This window comes from Mustelus asterias, chromosome 23, assembly GCF_964213995.1.
Source record: "Mustelus asterias chromosome 23, sMusAst1.hap1.1, whole genome shotgun sequence".
NCBI classification, from domain to species: Eukaryota; Metazoa; Chordata; class Chondrichthyes; order Carcharhiniformes; family Triakidae; genus Mustelus; species Mustelus asterias.
In genome coordinates this window covers 47522105-47547400 of record NC_135823.1, presented here as the reverse complement: position 1 = coordinate 47547400, position 25296 = coordinate 47522105, and the positions used below count along the sequence as shown (strand labels likewise).

General features: G+C 42.7%; 2 protein-coding genes across 4 annotated transcripts in view; one reads left to right on the top strand and one right to left on the bottom strand.

The window, feature by feature from the left end:
- The window catches only part of tmem204 (transmembrane protein 204), a 36244-nt gene extending 24107 nt beyond the window's left edge, over nucleotides 1-12137 (top strand). For both annotated transcript variants that reach the window (XM_078240456.1, XM_078240455.1), the window contains exon 4: nucleotides 7868-12137. In XM_078240456.1, coding sequence (XP_078096582.1) covers nucleotides 7868-8097 — 230 coding nt within the window. In that variant the 3' untranslated portion in view covers nucleotides 8098-12137. The remainder of the gene's footprint in view (nucleotides 1-7867) is intronic.
- ift140 (intraflagellar transport 140 homolog (Chlamydomonas)) overlaps nucleotides 1-25296 on the bottom strand; it is a 118283-nt gene that overhangs the window by 50393 nt on the left and 42594 nt on the right. For both annotated transcript variants that reach the window (XM_078240449.1, XM_078240450.1), the window contains exons 16-18: nucleotides 22581-22743; nucleotides 18070-18201; nucleotides 16548-16747 (exon numbers count right to left, since the gene is read on the bottom strand). In XM_078240449.1, the coding sequence (XP_078096575.1) occupies nucleotides 16548-16747; nucleotides 18070-18201; nucleotides 22581-22743 (495 nt within the window). The remainder of the gene's footprint in view (nucleotides 1-16547; nucleotides 16748-18069; nucleotides 18202-22580; nucleotides 22744-25296) is intronic.

The following is a 25296-nucleotide window of genomic DNA, read 5'->3' as shown; positions in this document are numbered from 1 at the left end:
TGCTTTATAGAGGTTGCAAAGGTTGGAACGCAGGCAGTGCTTCCTGTGTGCTCCTTCCTGGGTTCCTGTCCATATCGCAGCTGAGGGTGTGTTCTTCCTTAGTGGGAGCTGGCAAGAGGGTGGGAGGGACATAGCACTGCCATTCTCACACTCCACAGGAATGAGGGGCCGGGTGAACACAGTGTTTCCCCCAAGCTTGGTGGCATGAACAGACAGGGTGGAGGCTCTGTGGGTGAACAAAGTTAAATTTATTCATCTGTGGGTTTGTTATCCCCTGACTTGATTCCACATAAAGCAGCCATAGTACATTTTATAAAGTTTAAAGTTTATTTATTAGTCAGAAGTAGGCTTACATTCACACTGCAATGAAGTTACTGTGAAAATCCCCTAGTCGCCATACTCCAGCGCCTGTTTGGGCACACAGAGAGAATTTTGCATGGCCAATTCACCTAACCTGCACATCTTTGGACTGTAGGAGGAAACCAGAGCACCTGGAGGAAACCCACACAGACATGGGGAGAATGTGCAAACTCCACACAGACAGTGACCCAAGCTGGAAAGTGAACCCAGGTCCCTGGCGCTATGAGGCAGCAGTGCTAATCATTGTGCCATCGTGCCGCCCACTGCACATCACGTACTATATAAATGCAAGTTGTCATGACAGAGATGTGGGTGAGGGGATCTAGAGCAGGAGAACTGTGCGGGGATGGGGGCTTTGGAAAGTTTTCTTGGACTAAATTGAGGGAAAATAGCAAAGTTGTGTCAGATAGAATATCTGACCCTATGCCAAAGTGGTGGCACAGCAGGAATTCTTGCCTGATTTTGTTCCACAGACATCAGGAAAAGACTGTACACCTGATATATTGCGTAGAATCTGGTCAGTCAACCTCCAATGTCTGGCAGCCAAATCCACACACAATTCCTGTAAGGTTACATGTTTACGGGAGTGGGACTCAAGTGACAACCTGTTCTGCAAGACAAAAACTGGCATATTCTTTAGAACAGGAAACTTGAACTTGCTCTTCAAATGAAAGTTAAATAGTCCCTTCTCACACTCCATTATCTGCTTCCTTCCACAGTGGAAGGAGAATAAGATGCTGTATCTTGAAGGATGGGAAATGAGGTTAAATAATCATCACTCACTCAGCACTAAAACGAAAATAAGCTTCTACAGCGTGTCATATTTCATGTTCTGTTTAAAATGAGAGGAATTATGATAAATTTCTTCACTTTTAAGCCCTGATAGTTTGAAGAAAACGTGTTTAAACCAGTTGCAGGTGGCATAAGTGAGAAAAACTGGCTTGGCTTGTTTGAGAAGCTGCATTTCCCATTTACATAGAAATTCATTTACTGTGCCAACTCAACTCAGTTCCCATAAAGAAAAGTTTCTGCTTGTGATGCAATCCAAATCCTGGCTCATAAATTGATTATTGGTTTGATTTGGTTTATTGAAAATCATCATGGTGGCACTGCCGAATTGCGATGATAATGCAAATAATTATAATTATATTTATAATTCATAACCTAGTTATAAATGAAAAATAAATTCAGTAGAGAATTCAGGAGAAACTTTACCCAGAAAGTGGCGAAAATGTGGAACTCACTACCATATGCATCAGTTGAGCCAGATGAGCGCACGAGGGAGAAAGCAATAGAAGAATATGCTGACAAAGTTACATTATGAATGGTGGAGGATGCTTGTGTGGAGCAGAAATACCATCATGGACCTCTTAGGCCAGATGATCTGCTTCTGTGCTGTACACAAGCCCATAACCAAATTAAAGGTAAATCGTGTTTAACTAACTTGATTGAGTTTTTGATGAGGTAATGAGAGGGTTGATGAGCATTTGCGGCTGATGCCACGCTGGTCGTCTAGAGTAGCAGGGCGGGAAATTTCCACGGGAGACCAAAATCGGAATATCCAGCTGGTCGTGCATCTCCCGGGCCATTTTTTTTTAACGTGATCAGCCTTGCGCCGGGGGAGAGAGTGAGGCTGATTTTAATAGTCATCCAAATTTAAGTATGTTTAGCAAACCCCAGATGCTATTGTCCAGGCATACTTAGCTCTCTAATTCACCGGTATAGGTTCTCAGTGGCAAGGTTCATAGTTGGTCCCCACCAACGGAGACCACACGTAATGGCCTCGCCGGTGGGACTGGAGGCCATTGAGGCCCCCCAGGCGGTTGGGGACACAGGGCCAGTGCCAGCCTGAGAGTCTGGCAGTGCCAGCCTGGCAACCTAGTCCTGCCCACTAGGCACTGGGCGGTGCCAAGGGGGTAGGGCCTCACGGGGCAGGGTTAGAAGGGTGGGGAGGGGGGGGGGGAAGGTCAGTAGGAGGGGAGGGAAAGGAGGAAGTCTGCATCAGGGGGAGGGCACTGGTGATGGGGCCACAATGGGGGTCCAGGCCGATTGAGGGGCGGGGGGGGAGAGTCAAAGCCAGTGATTGAGGAAGACTGGGCAAGACCAATGATCAGGAAGCTAGCGATTGGGGGCGGGGGGGGGGGGGGGGGGGGGGGGAGGGAGGGTTGGGGAGGTGATGATCAGAAGAAAGTCTGTGGAAGGGGGTGTCTGTGGAGGAGCGTGCCTGTGAGGGGGGAGTGAACGGGAGTGTCTGTGGGAGGGTCTGTGGGGGAGTGGTGGCAGATCTCCCATACACTGTGTAGGCTTGCACACAGTGGGCAGAATTTTCCCAGAGAAATTGTAAGGGGGTGATCTTACCTTCTCGCCCCATCAGTCGCTGGGCGGTGTGAGCTGGTAATATTTTGTGAGAGAGGCGAAAAATTCGGTTCGTACCTGATTTCTCACCTCTCGCAATCATACCGGCATCAGATATCCGATTAGATCTGCCTCGCACCCTTTTAATTCAATGCAAAATAGAATTTAATTATTACAAGTGAAAAAGAGATGCTATCGTCTGGGCTCACTTGCCTTAGCAGCCTTGCAGTGAAGATCCTCATGGTGAGGATCACGTTTGGTCCTTATCAATGGGGACCTGTCATGATGGCTTCGCCCGTAGGACCGGAGGCCATTGAGGCCCCCTGGGATGCACCCTGGCACTGCCATCCTGGCAATGGTTGTGCCCACCAGGCACCGGGCAATGCCAAGGGGGTGGGGCCTAAGGGGGGCAGGTGGGTGGCACTGTGCACTCTGCAACCGGCGATCGGGGGTGGGAGGGGGCACGCTGCGCAATCTGCAACCGGCAGTCAAGAGTGTGGGGGATCGGACAGTCCATGTGAGGGGGAATTAGGCCGCAGAGGCCAGCTGTAGCTGGGGGGAGGCAGTGACAGATCTCTCTGTTCTGTCCTGTTGCATAGTACAGCGAGAAATCTGCACATGCACAATGGTACCCTCTGCTGCAAGCTGCCGGCTTTAGGGTGAGCTTAGGCCCCGTCCCTTCCCCTTGCTAGTGGGAAACAGAGCTTGCTTCATTTTTTCCTTAGAGTGTGGTAAGATTCGATTTTTAACTCAAACCAAAAAAGCGGCGAGATTCTCTTCTGTTTTCATACTTGTTCGGCACTTAGAATGTTTTTGGTAAGATCGCCCCCTAAGTCTCACAAAAGTCTGAAAACTGGAGCTTAGGCTCCGCTCCCCCTTCTTATCGGCGTGAAACTCCCTCCTGTCAAAAAAATTGACAGGGTGTGGGAAGATTGCACGTGGCAGTTCGTTGAGAATACTGGAGTAAAACTATCAAATTTTCAGACTTTTGTGACACTTAGGCTGGAATCTTATCACTGTTCACCCAGTGGGATTTTCCCATCCTGTTGCAGTTAATGGAGATTTGGCTGGCCACCAAATTCTCTGTCCTTGCTGCTGTGGGACCCTCCCACAGTTGCGTGGACCTGCAGAGTTTCACTGGCTGTCTTGTCTGGAGACAATACACATCTTTTTAGCCTGTCTTGATGCTCTCTCCACTCCCATTGTTTTGTTTCTTAAAGACTGGATTAGTTGTAAGTATTCGCATTCCAACCATTATTCATGTAAATTGAGTCTGTGTCTTTATAAGTTCTGTTTGTGAACAGAATTCCCACTCACCTGAAGAAGGGGCTCAGAGCCTCGAAAGCTTGTGTGGCTTTTGCTACCAAATAAACCTGTTGGACTTTAACCTGGTGTTGTTAAACTTCTTACTGTGTGGACCCTGGCATAAACAGCAGGTAAGATCATGCTCTTAGGATTTCTTGGAGAAAATTCCACCCATGAACTTCCAAAAGACATTTCATAAATTATCACATAATGGGCTTGTACCAAAATTGATGCCCATGGAATAAAAGCAACAATGGCAGCATGGATATGAAGTTAGCTAAGTGACAGGAAACGGAAGTTAGTGGTTGATTTTTAGATTGCATGAAGGATACAGTGGAGTTTCCCAGGGGTTGGTACTTGGACCACTGCTTTTCTTGATCCATATTAATGCCCTAGCCCTGGGTGTACAGGGCATAATTTTGAAATTTGAAAATGACACAAAATTTGAAAGTATTGTGAACTGTGAGGAGGACAGTGATGGACGCCAAGAAGACATAGCCAAGCTGGAGGAACGGGCACATGTTTGGCAGATGAAATTTAACGCGGAGAAGTGTGAAGTAGTAGAGTTTGATGGGAAGAACAAAGACAGGCAATAAAAAATAAAGGATACAGGGGTAAATGGGGTACAGGAATAGAAAGATGTGGGAGTATATGTGCACAAATGTTGAAGATGGCAGGGCAGATTGAGAAAGTGATTAAAAAGGCATATGGGATTGAGGGGCTTATAAATAGAGGCATATGCCAGAATTCTACCGCCTCACCTGCCATGGAATCGGAGCAGGCAAGGGGCGGACAACGGAAATGCATGTTGACCTCGGGCGGGATTTTCTGGTCTCGCTCAAGCGAGACCGTAAAATCCCGCCCATAGTGTACAAAAGCAGAGAAGTTATGATGGAACCTTATAAAACACTGGTTGGGAAAAAGGTATACCGAATCCTGGGTTTTATAAATAGACAGTATGAAGTATAAATTGAGTATTGTGTCCAAATCTGAGACCGCACTATAGGAAGGATGTGAAGGCATTTGAGAGGGCCAAGGAAAAATTTCTGAGAATGGATCTGGGGAAGCGAGATGTTGGTCATTGAAGATATTTTGGAGAAGTTGGGGTTGTTCCCCTTGAGATAGTCGAGAGACTTCATAGAGGTGTCCAAAATCATGAAGAGCCTGGACAGAGTGCACTGTCAGAAACATCCTATTGGCAAAATGGTCAAGGATCCGAGGACACCGATTTAAAATGATTGGCAGTAGAAACAACAGTGACATGAGGAAAACCATTTTATGCAGCCAGTGGTTAGGATACACTGGCTGATAGAGTGGTGGAGGCAAATTCAATTGTGATTTTCAAAAGGCAATTAGATAAGTACCTGAAGAGAAACAAAATGCAGGGTTATGGGGATAAAGTTTTAAGTTTATTTATTAGCGTCACAAGTAGGCTTACATTAACACTGCAATGAATTTACTGTGAAAACCCCCTAATCGCCACACTCGGCTTGTTCAGGTACACTAAGGGAGAATTTAGCATAGCCAATACACCTAACCAGCACATCTTTTGGACTGTGGGAGGAGACCAGAGCACCCGGAAAAAATCCACACAGACACAGGGAGAATGTGCAAACTCCATCCACACAGTGACCCAAGCTGGGAATCGAACCCGGGTCCCTAGCGCTGTGAGGCAATAGTGCTAGCCACTGTGCCACCATGCCACCTTAGGGCAAGGGAGTGGGACTAGCTGATTTGCTCTTGCACAGAACTGACGCAGCCAAGATGGGATGAATGGCCTTCTTGTGTGCTGCAATTATTCAGCTACTTCAACTGCAATATGGCTTTGTTTTCCACTGGATGGCTAGTTATATAGAATTTGCAGTTACGTAGTGAAGTTGTCTTTTTGTTCAATCTGACAGCAATGGGCTGCCCTTTTGTTGGCATCTGTTGTCATGATAAGTTGTCCACCCTGATCTGGTAAGTGCAGTCTGACCATATGGTGCTGTTAGGGTCTGGGAGTGTGTGCCATTTGTATTTCTCGTTATTGGAGTTCATGCAAAGGGCCTGTGAAAGGAAATGACTCGCCTCAAATGAATAACTTTATTTTGGGCTCTGTGGTGGAAGCTCCAATGTTGGTTTCCTGCCGTCACCTGATGAATAATTGTTCCACTGAGAAACGGCAAAGAAGCTCAGTGAGTAAAAGAAGGAATGCATCAATAAATATCCGAACTGGACCACGATTCTCACACTACAGGAGGTAGCAGGCAAAGAACACCAGGAAGGATTTAGGTAATCTAGGGAAAGCTGAATCATGAAGGAAAGAAAAAATAAAGAAAATTGTTGTAGTTTCAGAAAATACATGGGAACTTAATAATTATAAGCACAGTTTAGATCTGCTGTGAAAACAATATCTACAGTAAGTCCATTTCGAAACTTATCCACTCACGCCACTGATCTGAAGGAAACTAGCTGAGTAATTGGTTGCAAAACAGCATAATGCTACACCTTGTGTTGATGGCAGTACTAGCCAATGGAAAGGCAACCATGACTGGCAGAGGTTCTCTCTCTCTCACACAAATATGAGCTGGTTAGAGATAATGCAAGTGTCTTTCCACCAAGTTGGAACTTGGTGGAGACCACACTGAGACACAATGATCCACAGTATTCTAATAAGCAACCTGAGCTGCTGATGGCTATGTAGAGCTTGACTGCTGAAGTGGGAACAGGAGATATATTGCAATAATGAAAGACCATGTCGACTTGCCATGGGAGTCAGTCTCTAGGCAGAATACTTGTCAACCAAGAACCAGAATGGGGCCAGAGTGAGAATCAATCAGGCCTGCTAAATCAAAACTTAAGCTGCAATGAGAAGATGGTGTTGAAAATGTCACAATAACTGTACAAACCTAAACTGCAATCAGTTGGCAGAGATATATAAACAATATTTAAGTGTTGGAAATATGTCATCCAGCATGTTTTCTGTCACTTGCACCATGGCAAGACTGTATGCCAAGTATTCCTATGTGTCCAGACCCAACAATTGGCATGGCAGTGGGCAGCCAGCAGTGACGAGGAAGAGGGAGATTTCTGAGTTTAAAGGCTGTGCAATATATCTCAGGAATTTGACTGCCCTTTGGGCCCCCAGCACTCAGGCCACCAACCACTCTATGCTGTGGTAGGCCTTCACCGGCTGCCACAACTGTCAATGATACCCCCATGCAGATGTATTAGCCAGCCAGGGTCTGGGAGCCAGACAAAATTACACTGGTACGTCCGAGGTTACATCATTACCCATGGTCAGGAATGACCCACAACTCCACAGCAACAGAAAACTGTTGATGTTAGTAGAGCATGGTTGAAAGGGTAACCGTTTTCATGTTTTTAAAGGTATAAAGAGTTCAGAAGATCACATTGGATTCCACCAAACCAATAGAGCAGGAAAAGGGTACAGCAGAAACTCACTGGAATACTACCAGAAATCAGAGTATACAGTTATGAATAAAGGCTTGAGAAATTGAGTCTTTTTTCATTGGACCAGAGAAGATCAAAGACTATCTAAGAAACTTTCAAAATTAAGAAATACTCTAAAAGCAGTAGCAGTGAAAGATTGTCTCAATTGGCTGAGAAATTGGTAACAAGAGAGCATAGATTTATGATTGTCACCACGGGAATGAAGAGGGTAGTTCAATTTCCATGAAATATTTTTTCAAATAGAATTGATGAGTTAACAGCAGAGCAGGCACAATGCATAAAATGGCATCCTCAGTGCTGTAATTTCCATGATTCCATTCCAAGCTCTAATAGAGTGTGAATGACGGTACAGATACTTCCTATTCTGATAACAATTTTTACTTGTTACCATTAGGTTTTGTGTTGGTGATTGGACTCGTGACATTTTATCGCATTGGTCCCTATACTCATCTCTCTTGGTCATGTTATCTGGACATTGGAGCCTGTCTCTTATCAACACTTTCAGCAGCCATGTTGATCTGGAACATATTACACCGGCGGGAGGATTGCATGACGCCTCGTGTTATTGTTATCCGTCGCTCAAGGCCGCGTTTTGAAAATGACTATGTGGAGTCGCCGTGCTGAGGTGAAATGGAGGAAAGATCAGCTGATAATTTGCACATGTTAAAGAACTGCAAGATCTCTGCTTGTTCACGAACTAACTAAATCTGTTCCCATTGTCAAAATCTGCGGAAGGTTGGTAAGGTGGGTGCACAGCGGGGGAGGGAGATAGGAAGGGTTGGAACCTTAAAACAACAAACAATTTTGATTTGGGTCCCCAGCACATTTTCTGAGGAAAAATATCAATCATGGATTAAATACACCACAATAGAACAGCACAGCAGGATGTAAGCACATTGCATCAGCACCTGGAAGGAACAAATGTGCCTCATGTATCTGAGGGTTCTCCACTAGATTCAAAGGCACTTCCTGTGATCCAATTGTGAATGGCTTAAGATGCTCACTTGCTAACGGATTTCTGGTAAGTTGCAGTGTCAAGGACAAACAGCACATTGGTGATGAGGTCTTGTCAGTTCTTGGCCAGGACATTAGGCTAAGGAACATTATGAAGCAGGAAGAATGTTCTTACCCCTCTCCCCCGCAGTCGACACATCACCTTTGTTCATGCATTTGCTCCTGAGAATCAAGCCTTCATAATGGATGACCAGGTGTCTAGATTGACTAATATTTAAAGGAATAATACTCATCTGTCAAACAATCTAGGTTTTAATTTAAACCAACTAATTAGATAGGACACAGTATGTATAGTATATAACAATAGAATGAAACAATGGTCAGAATCGCTTTTGTTATCAGCCTCTGACATTAATGACCTCAAAATGCAATGGGACAGATACTATTGCCCACTGACACTAAAATGCACAGGAAACCTACAAATCATAAGGTTCAATAAGGAAAAGTAAGGTTTTAACAAAGAATGTACATTAACAGCCAACTGTAAACATCACTGCAATTCACAGCATTTGGGTGGAGTTTAAATGAAGATGTGCACAATCTGTGTCCTTAAAACAGCACCTCTGTAACTCAGTACTTCCAGTTGCTTTTTCAAAGTGCACTGAAATTGTGCAGTACTCTCAAAATAAATGGTGACAGCAGTGCTTGGGTTGAAAACTCACCTATCTCACCAATGCAGTCAGTTCTGTGACTCTTACATTAACATTTTGCCACAACAACCTTCACTGCAATCAGTATTTTTTTCCCCCAAGATGGCACCGGAGCGAGGCGACCTCTTGCAAGCTGTGCCCAGCTAATTCTATCTTTTACTCTCATTCTATGCTTCTAAAACTTCATTCTAACTCTTTTAAACTCTCTCTTTCTCTACACCGTAGCTACGACTGTAACACTACATTCTGCACCCTCTCCTTTCCTTCTCTATGGACGGTATGCTTTGTCTGTATAGACAAATACTTTTCACTGTATACTAATACATGTGGCAATAATAAATCAAATCTAATCAAATATTTCTGCACCACATTTGAGCAGGTTCTCCCAGTGTGGGGCTGGTGGGAGGAGGCAGGGGGCTGCAGTTGGCCACTCGACAGGCTGAGCACAACTGAAGCTTGTTGTATTTCCTTCAGTGAGATATTCAGCCTCAGTCGCACCCCCGGCACAAGCTCGTCATGAAGCTGGGTGTTTTGTGGGGAAGTGGGCAGGAAATCTGGTCATTCAAGAGAAATTGTGGTCAGGGTCTCCTGGCTGGAAGGTTTCCTGCCCTTCCCTGGCCAAACAACCCTAAAGACAAACAAAGAAACTTAACTGCCAGTGCCCTACAGTTCTCCAGTCCACCAGTCAGAGAGATGAGTAGGGGGCAAGGGGTGTTTTTGAATCCATCACAGGCAAACCTACAGAAAAATGAGGCAGGAACATCCCTTCCCATTTTACTTCCATGGGAATAGTTGGTCTGGGCAATTCCAGGATGTGTCTTTGGGAATGCCTCAGAAATTCCAGGGAAGTTTAAACGGCTGAAGATTCAGGGATCTCCTTGACCTCAGCTCTTGGGAACAGGTATTCCTTTAAACTTATTTCAGGAAAATTGGGCCTATTACTCTCAATAAATGCACAGCATAACACACAAACTGAAATAGCAAGCTTCCAGCATGGTGCTGGAAATAATTTTACTCAGTTGAGTTTTTTTTAAACTGGAAATGCTGTTGGTGGAATTATAACACCATTTGCTACTTGTGAAACTGGAGTTATTGCATTGATGGTAAACCTAGAACCCACATTCATTCTACTGTGATGTTTAACACTTCCCTCACATAGTTTATGCAGCTGGCAACAAATGTTCTACAGTGAGAAAAATAAATCACACAAACCAGGTGACTTCATTCAGAACCTCAAATGGAGACCACCACTACCCATGTCAGACCTGTTACCCAGTATTTCAGTATTACATGTTTCAAAATCCTCTTTCCAGACACAACACAGACTAAAACAAATCTGTAACTGTTCCTTTGGGTGTTTAGTGCATTTTAAGGGGATACAGAGTGACTAATTCACACATCCTCATCCATTATGTTTTACAGTTTATGACACCATTGCTTCAGTCAGCCATCCCACCTCAGTCAACTGAACACTGATCAAATTCATACCTGTCAATGGTAGGTTGGAGTGTTCAATTTCAGCTGGAGGTTTAACACATAATATACAGGTGATAGGCCATTTTATCTGTTTTGATATTAAAGCACTATATTCAAACAACCAGTGTGGGAATGTAAGCTCATTACATATTTCAGTCAATAGGGACCATTTCAGATGCAGCCAAAACCACTCAAGATTAACCAAAATATATGGGAAATAGCTCACATTTCAATTTTAATAGAGTCATTCTAATTCCCAAGCTGTTAATATCTTCATCTTTTTTTAAAATTAAAGCTCCACTTTGCAGTTTATTCTTAATTCCATATTTTTCAGTGGATGTAAACACCTTGAAATTATCAGCAGAAGGCACACTTATTATTCTAGTTTTCCTTCACACACACACCAATACAATATTAGCACCACACATCATCACAAGTACCAAATATCAGTTACCTTTTCTACACCAGGAATACTGTGTGGATCTGTCTCCTGCACATCGTGTGGAACTACACAAGCATCGATTAAGTTAACTCCAGTAGTTATAATCTCATCCCATTGAAAACCTCAAAGGGCTTCACCTTTGAGGGCACGTTTTCACCTTGAATGCTCCTGGAGTGAAATGATGCTTGTTGAAGGCATAGACTAGGAACTGAGGTTCCCACTTTACACAATTATTCAACCATCACCACTTGCGAATTCCCCTCCAAGTCACACACCAATCTGACTTGGAAATATGTCACCGTTACTTCACTATTCAAGGGTCAACAGCACTATGGAAGTACCTAAAACATACAGACTCTAGCTGTTTAGGGAGCTGGCTCACCACCACTTTCTCAAGGGCAATTAGAGATGGCCTTGCCAACAGCTCACATCCCATGAATGAACAGGAGCATCAATGTTAAAAACAAACCCATGGAAGTGCGGTGGCCATTATACAGGAGGCACCATGACTAGATACTCATCCAGCTCATTTTTCTCTGTGAAATAAATCCAACTGAGTCAGTTACATACAGCTGAGGTATAAACTCTTCTATGCAAGGTGTTTATGTACTCTAATCTACACTGTGAGCTGTCTGACCAACACTAATTAAAAATCAGCATCTCCCAACTGCTGTTCTGTGTAATGGTTGCTTCCACTGTTCTGCTATGTAACCAAAAAAACCTGAATATATATGAATTGCTGAATGGTCTAAGACAGCAAGGGTCAAGTTGGCTCTTAGGAACTGCACTTAAATCTGTTATCAACTTAATTGCATGTACTGGATAATAAATGATATAGCTGTGTGATACCAAAAGTATATTTGATATACAAAACTCTGTTGCTTCTTCACAGCATTTTATGTTACATTTATTTAAGTGCAGTTGCAGTGGATTTCATTTAAGTCTAGTACAGAGCAGTTGTTGCTGAAATATTTAAAACACCAGAATACTTTTGGTTGTTGTTGCTGCATCACCTTAGTTTCGCCTGTGCATTTAATTCAAAGTCCATGCATTTCCTTAAATAAAATCTATACAATCAAGTTAATTCTGAGTCTATCTTTACTGCACTACTTTTTCCAGATTTTTTTCTGTGAGAATTCTGAATAATTCAATCAGTTTAATGCACAGTACACACAGGGTGGAATTTTCTCCTCTTGCCAGTGGAATCTTGCTAGGCAAGATTTGCAGTGATGGCAAAGGTAAATCTCCTGCCTGCATGAAATTTGCTTGGAATTTTGTCCTCTCGACTTCGACAGCAGGTTAAAGGCAGGTCGAGTTTCCTGCTGATCTATGTCAGGAACCACATTTGGATCTCATAAATGCTCATCAAAAGGTCAACTTGACGGAATTACATTCTACCTCCAAATTACGCACCCCGCCAGCAGATAATTAAATAATCTGTTTCCCAACTATATATAAGTGGCATGCACCTGGCGAGCTTCACTTCACCAGTGACTTTGAGGTCCACAGATGCTGCTTTTGCCTACCTTTCTACCTTTAAGAGCATCACAGCGAGATTTCGGGTGCATGTTTCACAAACTGCAGCAAGGTTGAGCATAGGAGGCAAGATCAGCGGGGAAGAGGGAAATGGAGGCAAAACTGGATGAGGGTGGGGAGCAACATTGAACAGTTTAGGCCTACACTCTCTTTAGAAGAATGAGGGGGGATCAAATTGAGGTATACAAGATGATAAAAGGTATGGATAAAGTAGACTTGGAGTGGGTGCTTTCGCTGGTGGGACGTTGTAGGACGAGAGGTCATAGTCTTAGAATAAGGAGTAGCAAATTTAAAACAGAGTTGAGGAGAAACTACTTCTCCCAAAGGGTTGTTAATCTGTGAAATTCACTTCCCCAAAGTGCAATGGATGCTAGGACAGTGAGTAAATTTAAGGAGGAGTTAAACAGAATTTTAATTGGTAATGGGTTGAAGGGTTATGGGGAGAAAGCAGGAAAATGGGGATGAGGAGCATATTAGCCATGATCAAATGGTGGAGCAGACTCGATGGGCTGAATGGCCTAATTCTGCTCCTATATCTTATGAACTTATGAACATGGGAGGGAAGGAATCTGACAGAGGCAGGACTGGCTGGGGGTGGGGGCGCAGTGGGTCAAGGAACAGAGTGGAGTAGTGAAAGACATGTCCTGGACATGAGTTATAAGAATGCCAAAGGAGGAGTCAGAGATTGTCGTAGGACTGTTGTTGGGGGCATATTGAACAGACTGTCCGAGGACTGAGGCCACGCTCTCGGGAAGGTTGGGAGGAAGTTGGCGAGTGACAAGAGGGAAGTTGGAAGGTTTTGGTTGCACTCACAAAGATTAGGAGCAGCACCATCATTTTTACTTAATAATGGCAAAGTTGGAAAAATAAGCTTGAAAAAAACGATATGGGAGAGGTCTCAAGGTGTGTGGGAGGAGTTCACAACTATTTTGGGCTGATTGAAGGGACACCCTATTCATTATCTACCCAACACATGGAGAACAAGGGTCAGCTGAGGTGCTGGTTTTGAGGGTTAAATGCCCATTGAAGGAGGACTGCTCCTTTACAAATGGTGCATATTCATGCTGGGAATCCATCGGGTTTTGGGGCTACATTTGACTTGGTCTGATTGGCCATCTGTTCCTGACAGATACATGTAAAAAGGGAAGGAGGATCAAACAATCAAGGGCAATGGCTGTTGGACAGAAGCTACTTGCACATTTCAAACCTCAATATTTTCATTTTAATGGTCATGGCTTATGGGCTTACATACTTACAGTTACGGCATTAGTACGAGGCCCTGGCTAGTATCTAGGCTAATGGCGACAAGCTGGCAATAGCTGACAATCAGGGCGTATTCACCCTGATCAAGATCCTCTTTGTGAATATGCATTCATGTCGGAGGGGGATGCTCAGTCACCTGTTGACCTCCATGATGTGCTTCACTGTGAGGGGTGGCCTGGGGATACAATGTCTAGACTGAGGGCAGGTCAAGGGCTTCACACTGATCTGCTCGCATGGAGATGGAGGAATAGCATTCAAGAAGAATGTGCATAGAAACTAGAAGCAGGAGTAGGCCATTTGGCCCTTTGAGCCTGCTCCGCCATTCATTTTGATCATGGCCGATCATCGAATTCAATATCCTGATCCCCCTTTCCCCCATATCCCTGGATTCCTTTAGCCCCTGGAGCTATATCTAATTTCTTCTTGAAATCAGACAATATTTTGGCCTCAACTACATTTTGTGGTAGTAAATTCCACACATTCACCACCTTCCAGGTGAAGAAATTTCTCCTCACTTCAATTCTAAAAAGTTTATCCTTATCCTCAAGTTATGACCCCTAGTTCTGGACTCTCCCACCATTGGGAACATTCTTTCTGAATCTATCCTGTCTAACCCTGTTAGAATTTTATAAGTTTCTATGAGATCCCTTCTCACTCTTCTAAACTCCAGTGACTATAATCCTAACCGACTTAGACCTGCCATCCCAGGAATCAGCCTGGTGAACCTTTGCTGTACTCTCTCTATAGCAAGGACATCCTTCCTCAGATAAGGACACCAAAACTGCACACAATACTCCAGGTGTGGCCTCACCAACGCCCTATACAATTGCAGCAAAACATCTCTATCCCTAAGCTCAAATCCTCTCTCTATGAAGGCCAACATACCATTTGCCTTCTTTACTGCCTCCTGTACCTGTGTAGGTGAGCTACATTCTGTTTTTCCCCACCTGAGCTAACATTGAAAAAAAAGGCAAAATTCTGCCCATTGTCTCTGTGTCCACTTTACCAAACATTTCATAATATTAAAGACATTTTTGAGGTCACCCTTTTTCAGCCTTCTTTTTCTAGAGAAAGGTGATCTAATCCTTCAATCCTGTCAACCCTTCCCTGATATATGATATTACCCTTGTAAATATTCTCTGCATTCTTCCCAATGTCACTATATCCTTCTTGACATGGAGTGACATTGAATCCCTGCAGTGCAGAAGGAGGCCATTCAGCCCATCGAGTCTGCACAACTCTCCGAAAGAGCATCCCATCAGACCCTCCTCTCCACCCTACCCCACGTATTTTCCATGGCTAATCACCTAACCTACATATCTGTGAGCGGAAACCTGAGTACCAGAGGAAACCCACACAGACACGGGAAGAACTTGGAAACTCCACACAGACAGTCACCCAAGGCAGGAATGGCCTGGCACTAGGAGGCAGCAGTGCTAATCACTGTGCCACCATGTCACCTTCCTTAAAATCTGACAACGAAACTACATGCAGTACTCTAGATCTTATGGACACCACCAACCGGGCTGGATCATAACAGTAACAGTACATCGTTTAGGAAGCTTCAACTTTTAAAATAATTCCTGGTATATATTATGATGAACTGCAATATTTATTCTACATCCCTCCAGAATGCTATTAAATGCACTCACGTATTAACCTTGCTTCTGAATGACTGCAATTCAGGAGAAACCATCCAAGTAACAGATCAATAAATGACTGCCCTTGCTGTATAGCATCCTCAAAATTCTGATTCATCAGTTCAGAATGTGCTCTTAAAAACAAACAAGCTGGGAATTTGATCCCACCAGATATCTTTCAATATTCTAAAATTTCAGTCCAGCAAACATAGGGACATAAGACTTAGGAGCAGGAGTAGGCCATTGAGCCCTTCAAGCTTGCTTTGTCATTCAATAAGATCATGCCTGATCTGGTTATGATCCTACTTTGCTGTCTGCTCCCCCCCCACCATAACCCTTGACACCCTCATCTATCAAAAATCTGTCTAACTCTGTCTTGAATAAACTCAAAGCCTCCACTGTTTTCTGAGGAAAGCATTCCACATACTAACCACCTGTTGAGAGAAAAAAATTCTACTTATGTCCATCTTAAATGATAGATCTCTTATTCTTAAACTGAGGCCCTTGTCTCTTCCATAAATGGAAACACCCTCCACCACGGTATCCACCCTACCAAATCCCCTCAGGATTTTATATGTTTCAATAAGATCACCTTCATTCTTCTAAATTCTAATGGGTATAGGCCCAACATGATCAACCTTTGTTCACAAGATAAGCTCTCCATTCCAAGAATGAGTCCAGTGAACCTTTGTTGAACTGCTTCTACTGCAATTATATCCTTTAACAATTAATGAGAACCAAACTGTACCCAGTACTCCAGATTTGGTTTCACCAAGGCCCTGTACAGATGCAGTAAAACATCCATTCCATTTCCCTTGTAATAAATACTAACATTCTATTTGCCTTTCTAATCACTTGTTATACCTGCATATCTTTTGTGATTCAAATCCCAGGACATCCAGATCCCTCTGTACTAACGGGTTCTGCAATCTCTTTCCTATTAAGTAGTAGTAATACTAGTAGTATACTAGTAATCTTGCAATGCGCCATCAAACACAGTCATAGAAACAATTCACGGAGATTAGTTTAGAGAAAAGAAAGAAATGGCCTCACCTCTTAATGAGTTTAATTGATTTAAAAGCCTCGTCCATGTCCCCTATTGTTAAATAAAAGCTGAAATTCAGCATGGCATCACGTGTTGTCTTGTCACAATCCTCCAGCCCAACAAAATCTCGCAGGGGCCTCTTTGCCACCATCTGCGGAATGGAAGGAGCGCCTGGCATTGGCTCAGAGTCATTCCTGGTCTCCCCTGACTAGAATTAAACAAATAAATTAATTGACGAGATTAGTGAGGAAAATCAAGCAACTCTGTTTTATTTTCCCATTTTCCTTCCTGTCCCTCCTGAGGATGCTGACTTCTGTTGTGATGCAGGTCCACAGAGACCAACAGCCCTCTGTTGTGTCCTTTTAAAGGTCATTTGCATTGCGTGCCAGTGCCAGCCAACTGATCAAGAATTGGCAGGCATCAAAACACAAACTGGGCATTGAACCCCCACTTTCCTAAGTTGTAGAGTTCAGCATCATGCCTGATATATTGACATTTCTGTTTTCGGGATGAAACCCCATACTTTCGTGACTTTCAGCAGATCTTAAAAAATGGGGAAACTTGTATAAAGGCTGAGAATACATATGATATATGGCACAGAAATAGGCCAATCAGCTCAACCAGTGCATGCTGATGAATATTTCTTGTGTGCTCATTCCAGAGGTAAGCAGCAGAAATGTTATTTTTTTGTACACCTCTCTCATGGTTCAATACGCACAGAAGAATGCACAGTGTCATTTAGGGAAGAATGCTTTCCAAACACTTGCCCTGGAATAATCACACACCACATAGAGATAGGGCTGATAGAGAAGTCTAGACAGAGCAGTCAAACAGGCTGGTTTCACATTTTAATCAGGGATCAACTCTGTTGAAGATTGTTCTGGTCCACAATGCCTGATTCACTAGAAACTCCAAAGGGCAAACATTAGAAAATCAATTCCTCTCACATCAGTTGGAAACTAAATCAGTGTGGTAAGCACAATAGCGATGTAGAGAGTTATGACTTGATATCATGATCTCTTGACATCACTTAAATTTGCATGCCCTTTTTGTCTAGAACTGCTGTCAGTTTGAAGGTTAATGCATTTCAGTCTAAGACCACCTTTCATTCAATAAAATGGAACAATAAATCTGCTTCAATTCTTACAGTCTATAATAAAGGATAAAATTACAAGGAAAATGAGTAACCAATGTTTAACTTGGATGTGTTGTGAAATGAGTTGTCAAACTCTCCCAGGGCAGGTATAGCATGGGCTAGGTAGAGTAAAACCTCCTCTAAGCTATCCTATCAAACTCTCCCAGGGCAGGTAGAGCACAGATTAAAGGCAAAAAGAAAGTAAAATTTTACACTCTCAATTTATAACTTTGGGCTCAATTGTTACTCTTTAGTTGTATAGATCAGCAAAACGTGAATAGCCATTCCACATGTCACAGTATATTTATAGCACAGAACTTATTAAACATTTGAATCTTTTTGTGACATTGAATGGTTAAAGTTAGATTTTGTTAGTACTCCACCATTCTCTATACCTTCTTGGAGAAATAATAATAGGGAACCTCCAGCCCCATCAGGGCCTCATGGGACACTGCCTTGGGGAAACTGTCCTGCAGCAAGAGACCGTGTTCCTGTGTGATGAAGAATGACACCACCACAGCATTCACCTGTTTGAATGGAAGGGTACAAAGAAAAACGAGTTAGAATAATGCAGAAACAACAGGAAAGTTCCACTCTGAGGAATGAGAATGCATCAACTCCATAGAACACAGTTGCCAAGAATGTTGTTCCCTGCAGGCACACACCAATATGCGAGTGGGGATTAATATTACACCACAATGACACAATGCAACCTGATGCAGCTTCCCAGAAAACTAGTCATTCGTGTAGCTCCTTGATCCATGAGACTTTCTTTTTTGCTACTTAATAACAGCAAGTTGCACCACTGTGAAAACACCATTCCCAGCACATCCTCACTTAGTTGTCATTGGGTGAGATAGAAAGAGAAGAACTGGACAGCACAAAGAAAGAAGATGGAAAGACTTGAATTTGTATAATGCTTTCCATATCTATCGGACATCCCAAAATTATTTATAGCCAATGAAGTGCTTTGAAGTGTGGTCATCGTTTTAACTTAGAAAATGTGACAGCCAATTTACCCACAGCAATGTGATAATGACCAAATTTTGTGATGTTGACTGAAGGATAAATATTCACGAGGACACTGGGAATCACTCCTCTGCTCTTCTTTGAAATAGTTACATGCAACAGTGGGGTTGGGAGCGGAATTGGGGCCTCATCTGAAAGCAGACACCTCCAAATGTGTTGCACTCCCTCAATGCTGCACTGAGGGGGCGGCGGGGGGGTCCTCCAACGTGTCGTTAAATATACTCAGAATTTGTATTCTTTGCAAGGAAAACTTCTTTTGATTTTTGGACCGTTTGGGTTGCTGGGATACAACACAGATGGAGGTTGTTGGTATAATTGTGTCTGTACTAGATCAATCAAAAAACAGTCCTAAAATCAGACCCTTTCCCCTTTAGAATTATATGGAATCCACAGAAACAGGCTATTTGTCCCAACTGGTTTGTACTGGTGTTTACACTCCACACAAGCTTCCTCCTAATTTAGTAACCCATTCCCATCCATTCGGCCCATCGAGTCTGCACTGACAACAATCCCACCCTGACCCTATCCCTGTTCAACCGCGCATTTACCCTGCTAGTCCCTCTGACACTAAGGGACAATTTAGCATAGCCAATCAACCTAACCCGCACATCTTTGGACTGTGGGAGGAAACCGGAGCAACTGGAGGAAACCCACGCAGACACGGGGAGAATGTGCAAATTTCACACAGACAGTCACCCAAGGCCGTAATTGAACCCGGGTCCCTGGCGCTGTGAGGCAGCAGTGCTCACCATTGTGCCACCGTGCCGCCCCAGTTTGGCTGAACGTATTAATTAAATAAAGGTAAAGGAGCCCTGTCACTTAGTGAAGTGATTGAAGGAAACGTGTCACTGACGGGTTGGTGGTAGAAGCTTGGATTTGGGGTAGTGAAACCCTCCCACTGTACTGAATGGCAGTATTGTTTTCAGAATTATTCAGAAATACAGGGATAAAATTAGTAATTAATTTGTTGTAAATGTACGAAGTGATTGTTGTTCACGGAGCTGTTACTGTGGAGGAGTTCTAGCTTAGAAATACCATGGCCAGGATTTCCATACTTCTCACCATCCACTAATGGATATGGGGTGATTTAAAAGTCCTGATCCCTCATTCCCAGCACCCCCAAACGTTGTTGGCACAGGGTAAGTGGGTGGGTTGCAAGCCTGCAGGCTGCACTCCTGACCTGGAAAGTTCCATTGGGGGTTGGGCATCTTGTAGCCTCCTGCAATTTTGGGCAGTCAGGCCAGCTTCAGCATGACCTGTGGTTCATGGATCTCAGAGGTGTTGCAAATCACAGTCTGGATTTGGGAACCTTCTGAAAGGTATGTTCAAACAGTCTTACCCATGGTCCCTCCTTGCCAACTCATGTTCTCTTCAACCAATTGGCCCTTCATACCCCCCATGCCAACTCAGCCAAGACTTACGAGAGTCCTGACTCTTATAAAAAGATTACATGAGGGTGTTTGTTGACTTAGGAACAGAGAAGATTGGCAACTTTATGATTTTATAATAAACTATTTTTATATAATGTCTTTTGTCAATTGTTTAATGTCTGTTTACATCAAACAAAGAGGTATCAAGTGCTTACAGTTTCTGTTATTGATACTTTAAATATCTGGTTGATTGACATTGATATATGATTAATGATTTGTAGAAAAGCTTCCCCCCTACCCCAGTAAATTATGAATGGGTTTTTTAAGCAGTTTCACTCATGCCACTGACATTATAGAGTTCAGTGGCTTTGTACAGAGTGTATATTGGTTGAATGGGCATAGAAGTACCATGAGGTGGCATGGAGGGTATGAGGGGCAATTGGGGGTGGGTGGGGGCATGGGGGTTGCATGGGGTGCCCACACTCAGCTACCTTTATGGCCAGCTCTGATCTGCTTCCGAGAAGCCCAAACCTGCTTCCGAAGAGCCCAAATCTATCCCTCCCTCAGCCACCACCACTACAGAGTGAAAATTGGGTCCGACCGGGCACTTCTCTGCCGAGTTGGGAAATTTCCCAGCTCGAATTACCAAGACGGAAATCCCCGTAACTCATTTTCCCCTCAAATCTTTGATTTTACGCTGCACCTCCTGCCAACGCAATATGGCCAAGTAAGATGGCCAATACCTGTTGCGCAGGTGCAGAAATCCAATCACATCACTGTTGGAGCCTGCAGCTTGAAACTCTGAGTGGGAGAAGGAAAAAGAATGAGGAGGGGCAATGCAGTCTAACACAGCAACCTAGAATCCTCTTACAGTGTTCAGAAACACTGAACAATATGACTGCAGTAAAATACCCCACAAGGAAAAGTTTTTACTTTCCCATCTGCAAATCCTTCTGTTACGATCAAAGCTGATCGTTATTACTGGACAGTCAGATTCCAGAGTGGAACTCTGGCAAAATAAATCGTAATTTTTATTTTTAGAAACATGGATGAACAGTCACAGGACTGCCAATTAACTTTTAACAAAAGAATAAAACACTTATTCAACAAGAGAAAATTAACTATAATACGTTATTCCTTCACTCCCACTGCACCTTCACAGATACACACAGATCTATAAAGAATACACAGGTTACAAAATATCTTACACTCTAATATTTTCAGGAAGTACACAATCCATGCAAATGAATAGCTGAAATGTGATCAGATACACCACTCTCTGAAACCAAGCAACAGATGCCACCCATTCAACTTCTGTGGGTTTCTCATCAAATCCCCCCAGATGCCCATCACACCATGAACCAGCTGGTCTCAGTGGAACTCAGGCTTCCACGAGGGCCTTCAAATTCCATTCTTGAAGAACACACTTTGAAATCTTCCCCCACACAAGACTTTCTCTCAGATGCCTTCACCAAGGATCCATTTCCAAGATTTCAACCTCTCCTTTCAGTATTCCTCTGCCCTGGATTGCTACATGCATTCAAATTTCCTCACAATCTCTCAGGTGCCTAACTACTCCAACGGAACACCAATACTTCACAGACTGTATTAAGGTGTCACCAAGCCTAGAATTACTTCAAATATCTGGTTTCCCGCGAGCCAACTTCCCCAAGATCTGCAACTTGTAGTTCCATCTTAAACTGGGGGCCTCTCTCGCCTCCTTTCTTTAACTTCAGTGGACAGTACTTTGTTCGGATTCCAGATCTTTGTCCCTTTGACTTCAGTCTTTCTGTGATTACTCTTTCATTTCCTGGTTTCTAGATCTATTTGTTTTTATCTTCTGGGACTTTCTTTCTGTCTCCTATTCCATTGTTCTGCATCTGCTGGCTGTTTCTGTGAATGCTGTTTTCTTCTCAGAAACCTGGTTCCAACAGGACCCAAATGTTTCTGCTGTTCAGAATGGGCCTTTGGTTGCTAAACTATAGCTTAGATACTTGCCTCTATCTTTTTTTTACATGGTAACCCTTTCATTCCAATGCAGACACAGTTTAAAGTGACCAAAATCCAAACATGCAGACAACTTTGTTTAACGAGCTGGCTGAACATTTTCTCAGTGTTAAACTACATAAACACAAATTAAGCTTAAACTTAAACCTTATTTCTAATGGCCACAATACAAATATAAATTATTTAAACCAGCTCCATTTCATAACACTTCCCTTCTAACCCCCTAAAAAGGAGTTTTCAAAATCCATCATTGTCAGTCCAGGATGGAAATTCACAACGTTCTCTCCTCCTGCTGACAGGGGCAGTAATGACTATGAATGAGCCCTATATATATTATAGGGCTCTATATATTATGATGGCGGCCGCACATGCTGCCTGTTGCATACTGCTGTCTAGAGATGGCAGCCGCTAACTTGGGTCTACCATCCCCATACAACTGTGCATGTACGGCATTAGTACCAAACACAACCTTAATTCTATGCTTCTGACAGAATACCCACCTTGTACTCTGGATAATTGATCTCGGTATTTACAGACAGTTTTGACTGCTTTGGGGTGGAAACAGCCAAAAGAGCTTCACACACGAACAGTTTGGGTTCATTCTGGTCCCAGAAATGGTTGATTGGATATCGTCCCAGTAGCTCACTCATCTCAGGACGTCCCCTGAAAGGTTAAATACAAAATGCAAAATCTTGAGACAAGAGTACAGGTTGGCCATGCTAAATTGCCCCTTAATGTCCCAAGATGTACAGGTTAGATGGATCAGCCTTGGGAAATGTGTTGGGTTATGGGGATAGGGCGGGGAGAGGATCTGGGTAAGATATTCTGTCAGAGAGTCAGTGCAGACTCAATGGGTTGAATGGCCTCTTCGGCATTGTAGGGATTCAAATGATTCTAAGACAGAAGCATTTCTGTCTGTTAGATTAGATATTTGATTCTTTCTTGGTGCAATTTATATACATGGTCAGACAGGAAGGAAAACAGTCATCCTGACCCCAGTCCCATACTGCGGCCAACTAGAGACGTGGCCATAACATAACCAAGCCAGGGAATTAAACATTTAATGATATTTGACATTTCGGAAGGACAAGAAGCTAGGAAAAGGTGATGGGGTAGTGCTGTTAATTAAGGATAGCATTAGTACAAAAGTGAGAGATGACTTTACTTCTAAACATCAGAGCATTGAATCAGTTTGGGTAGAGATAAGAAATAGCAAAGGTGTGAGCAGTTTATAGGTCCCCTAACAGTAACTACACTGTAGGACAGAGTATACAGGAAGAAATAAGACGGCTTGTAAAAAATATACAGCAATAATCATGAGTGATTTTAATCTATATAGAGGAATGTTGGAATCATATGGGCAAAGGTAGCCTGGAAGATGAGTTCATAGAGTGTTTTCAGGACAATTTCTTAGAACAGCACATTTTAGAGCCAACCAGAGAGCAGGCTATTCTAGACCTCATAATGTACAATAAGACAGGATAATTAATAACCTCACAGTAAAGGCACAGTGATCATTACATGATTGAATTTCACGTTCAGTCTGACAGAGAGAAGAGTCAGTCTAAGACAAGTGTTTTAAACTTAAGTATAGGCAATAACAAAGGTTTGATGATAACTGGCTAAAGTGAACAGGGACATTATGTTAAGGGGTAGGCTGGTAAAAATGCTGAGGCTGACATTATAGGAAAAATTTCATAACACTCAGCAAAGATAAATTCCAATGAGAAAGACTGTTGGAGAAGGATGCACCATCTGTGGCCATCTAAGGAAGTTCAGGATAACATCAAATTGAAACAAGAGTGTACAATTCTGCAAAGATTACTGGTAGGACAGAAAATTAGACAGGATTCAAAATCCAATGACTAATAAAAAAGGGAGAAATTTGAAAATGAGAGAAAGCTTGTTAGAAATATAAAAACAGATAGTAAAAGTTTCTACAAGTATTTTGTCATGCCCCAGTATATTATGAGCTTTCAGTCTAAATTTTTAAAAACAACAAATGCACAGATTACTAACATGGCTGCTGCAACTCATGTGGTCTTTGGCATTTTGAGCTTCAGAAGGTTCCAAGTCTCAAATGAATAGCTAATTAAATATGGGTATTCACAACCTCCTGGAGAATTCACACATCCTTAAAGGATGAATCACAACTAAATGACTATAGAATTCCTGCCAATCTGACTCTCGGTTTCACTCTGGACAAAACAGGACGTTAAACTCAATATGTGAGACAGATGTGAATGGAGATCCCATCAACCTTCCATTGTGTTATGATAGTTTCCCTCATCCAAACCAGACTAGGGTGAATCTCAAAGTATTAAATGACAATACAGGACTATTGTAATCAACATACACACCACCCTTTGTTTGGAAAATGTATTTTGAACTTGCGGACGTCATATGTTGAGGGAACGATTTTGTTGTCTGCTTTTAAAACCAGGAAGAAGCTGCTTGCAGACAGACAGTGCCACCAAAAGCCATCAAACTAGTTGCAAGTCAACAAGCAACTAAGGTAATTTGACAGCAACGCTTTTAAAATGGGAGACCGAAATCAAGAGAAAAACTCCCCAAACTGCTCAGGTTAAAGTTCACTTAAGAACCAACCTCCTAGAAATTCAACTACAACAAACATTATAGTCTATTAAGAATCCCTTGCTTTACAAGGCCTTCATTTCAATGTTAAAGCATCAGTTGCATCTAAAAAACTACAAGCCTACCACAAAAAAGACTGAGATGATTATAAGTTGTAACAGTTTATTACCTTCAATCTGTAGCTAATCTTTGTGTGTGTGTGTATGTGTGTGCGTGTACGTGTATGTGACAAATGAGTGAAATGTAGTGTCAAATTTGGGGTATGTATGTGATAATAAATAACCTTTATTTTTAAACATACAAAACATTAGTTGCTGGAATTATTTAATTGGGATGCTTACTCTGAGGATAAGAAAATATTAATTTCTTACCTGCAACCATACTGATCACAAGCATAAAAGGAAAAACATAAATTCTGTCTGTGACAATTTTAAAAAGGAAATGAGTAACTAAAGGAAATGTTGGTCCTCTAGAAAGTGAGTCTGGGGAATTAATAATGGGAAATAGGAAAAGGCGGAAGCATTGAACAGATATTTTGTGTAAGTCTTCACCCGTAGAAAACATAAATACTATCCAGAAATACTGGTAAATCAAGAGATGAAAGGGAGGGCAATTCATTAA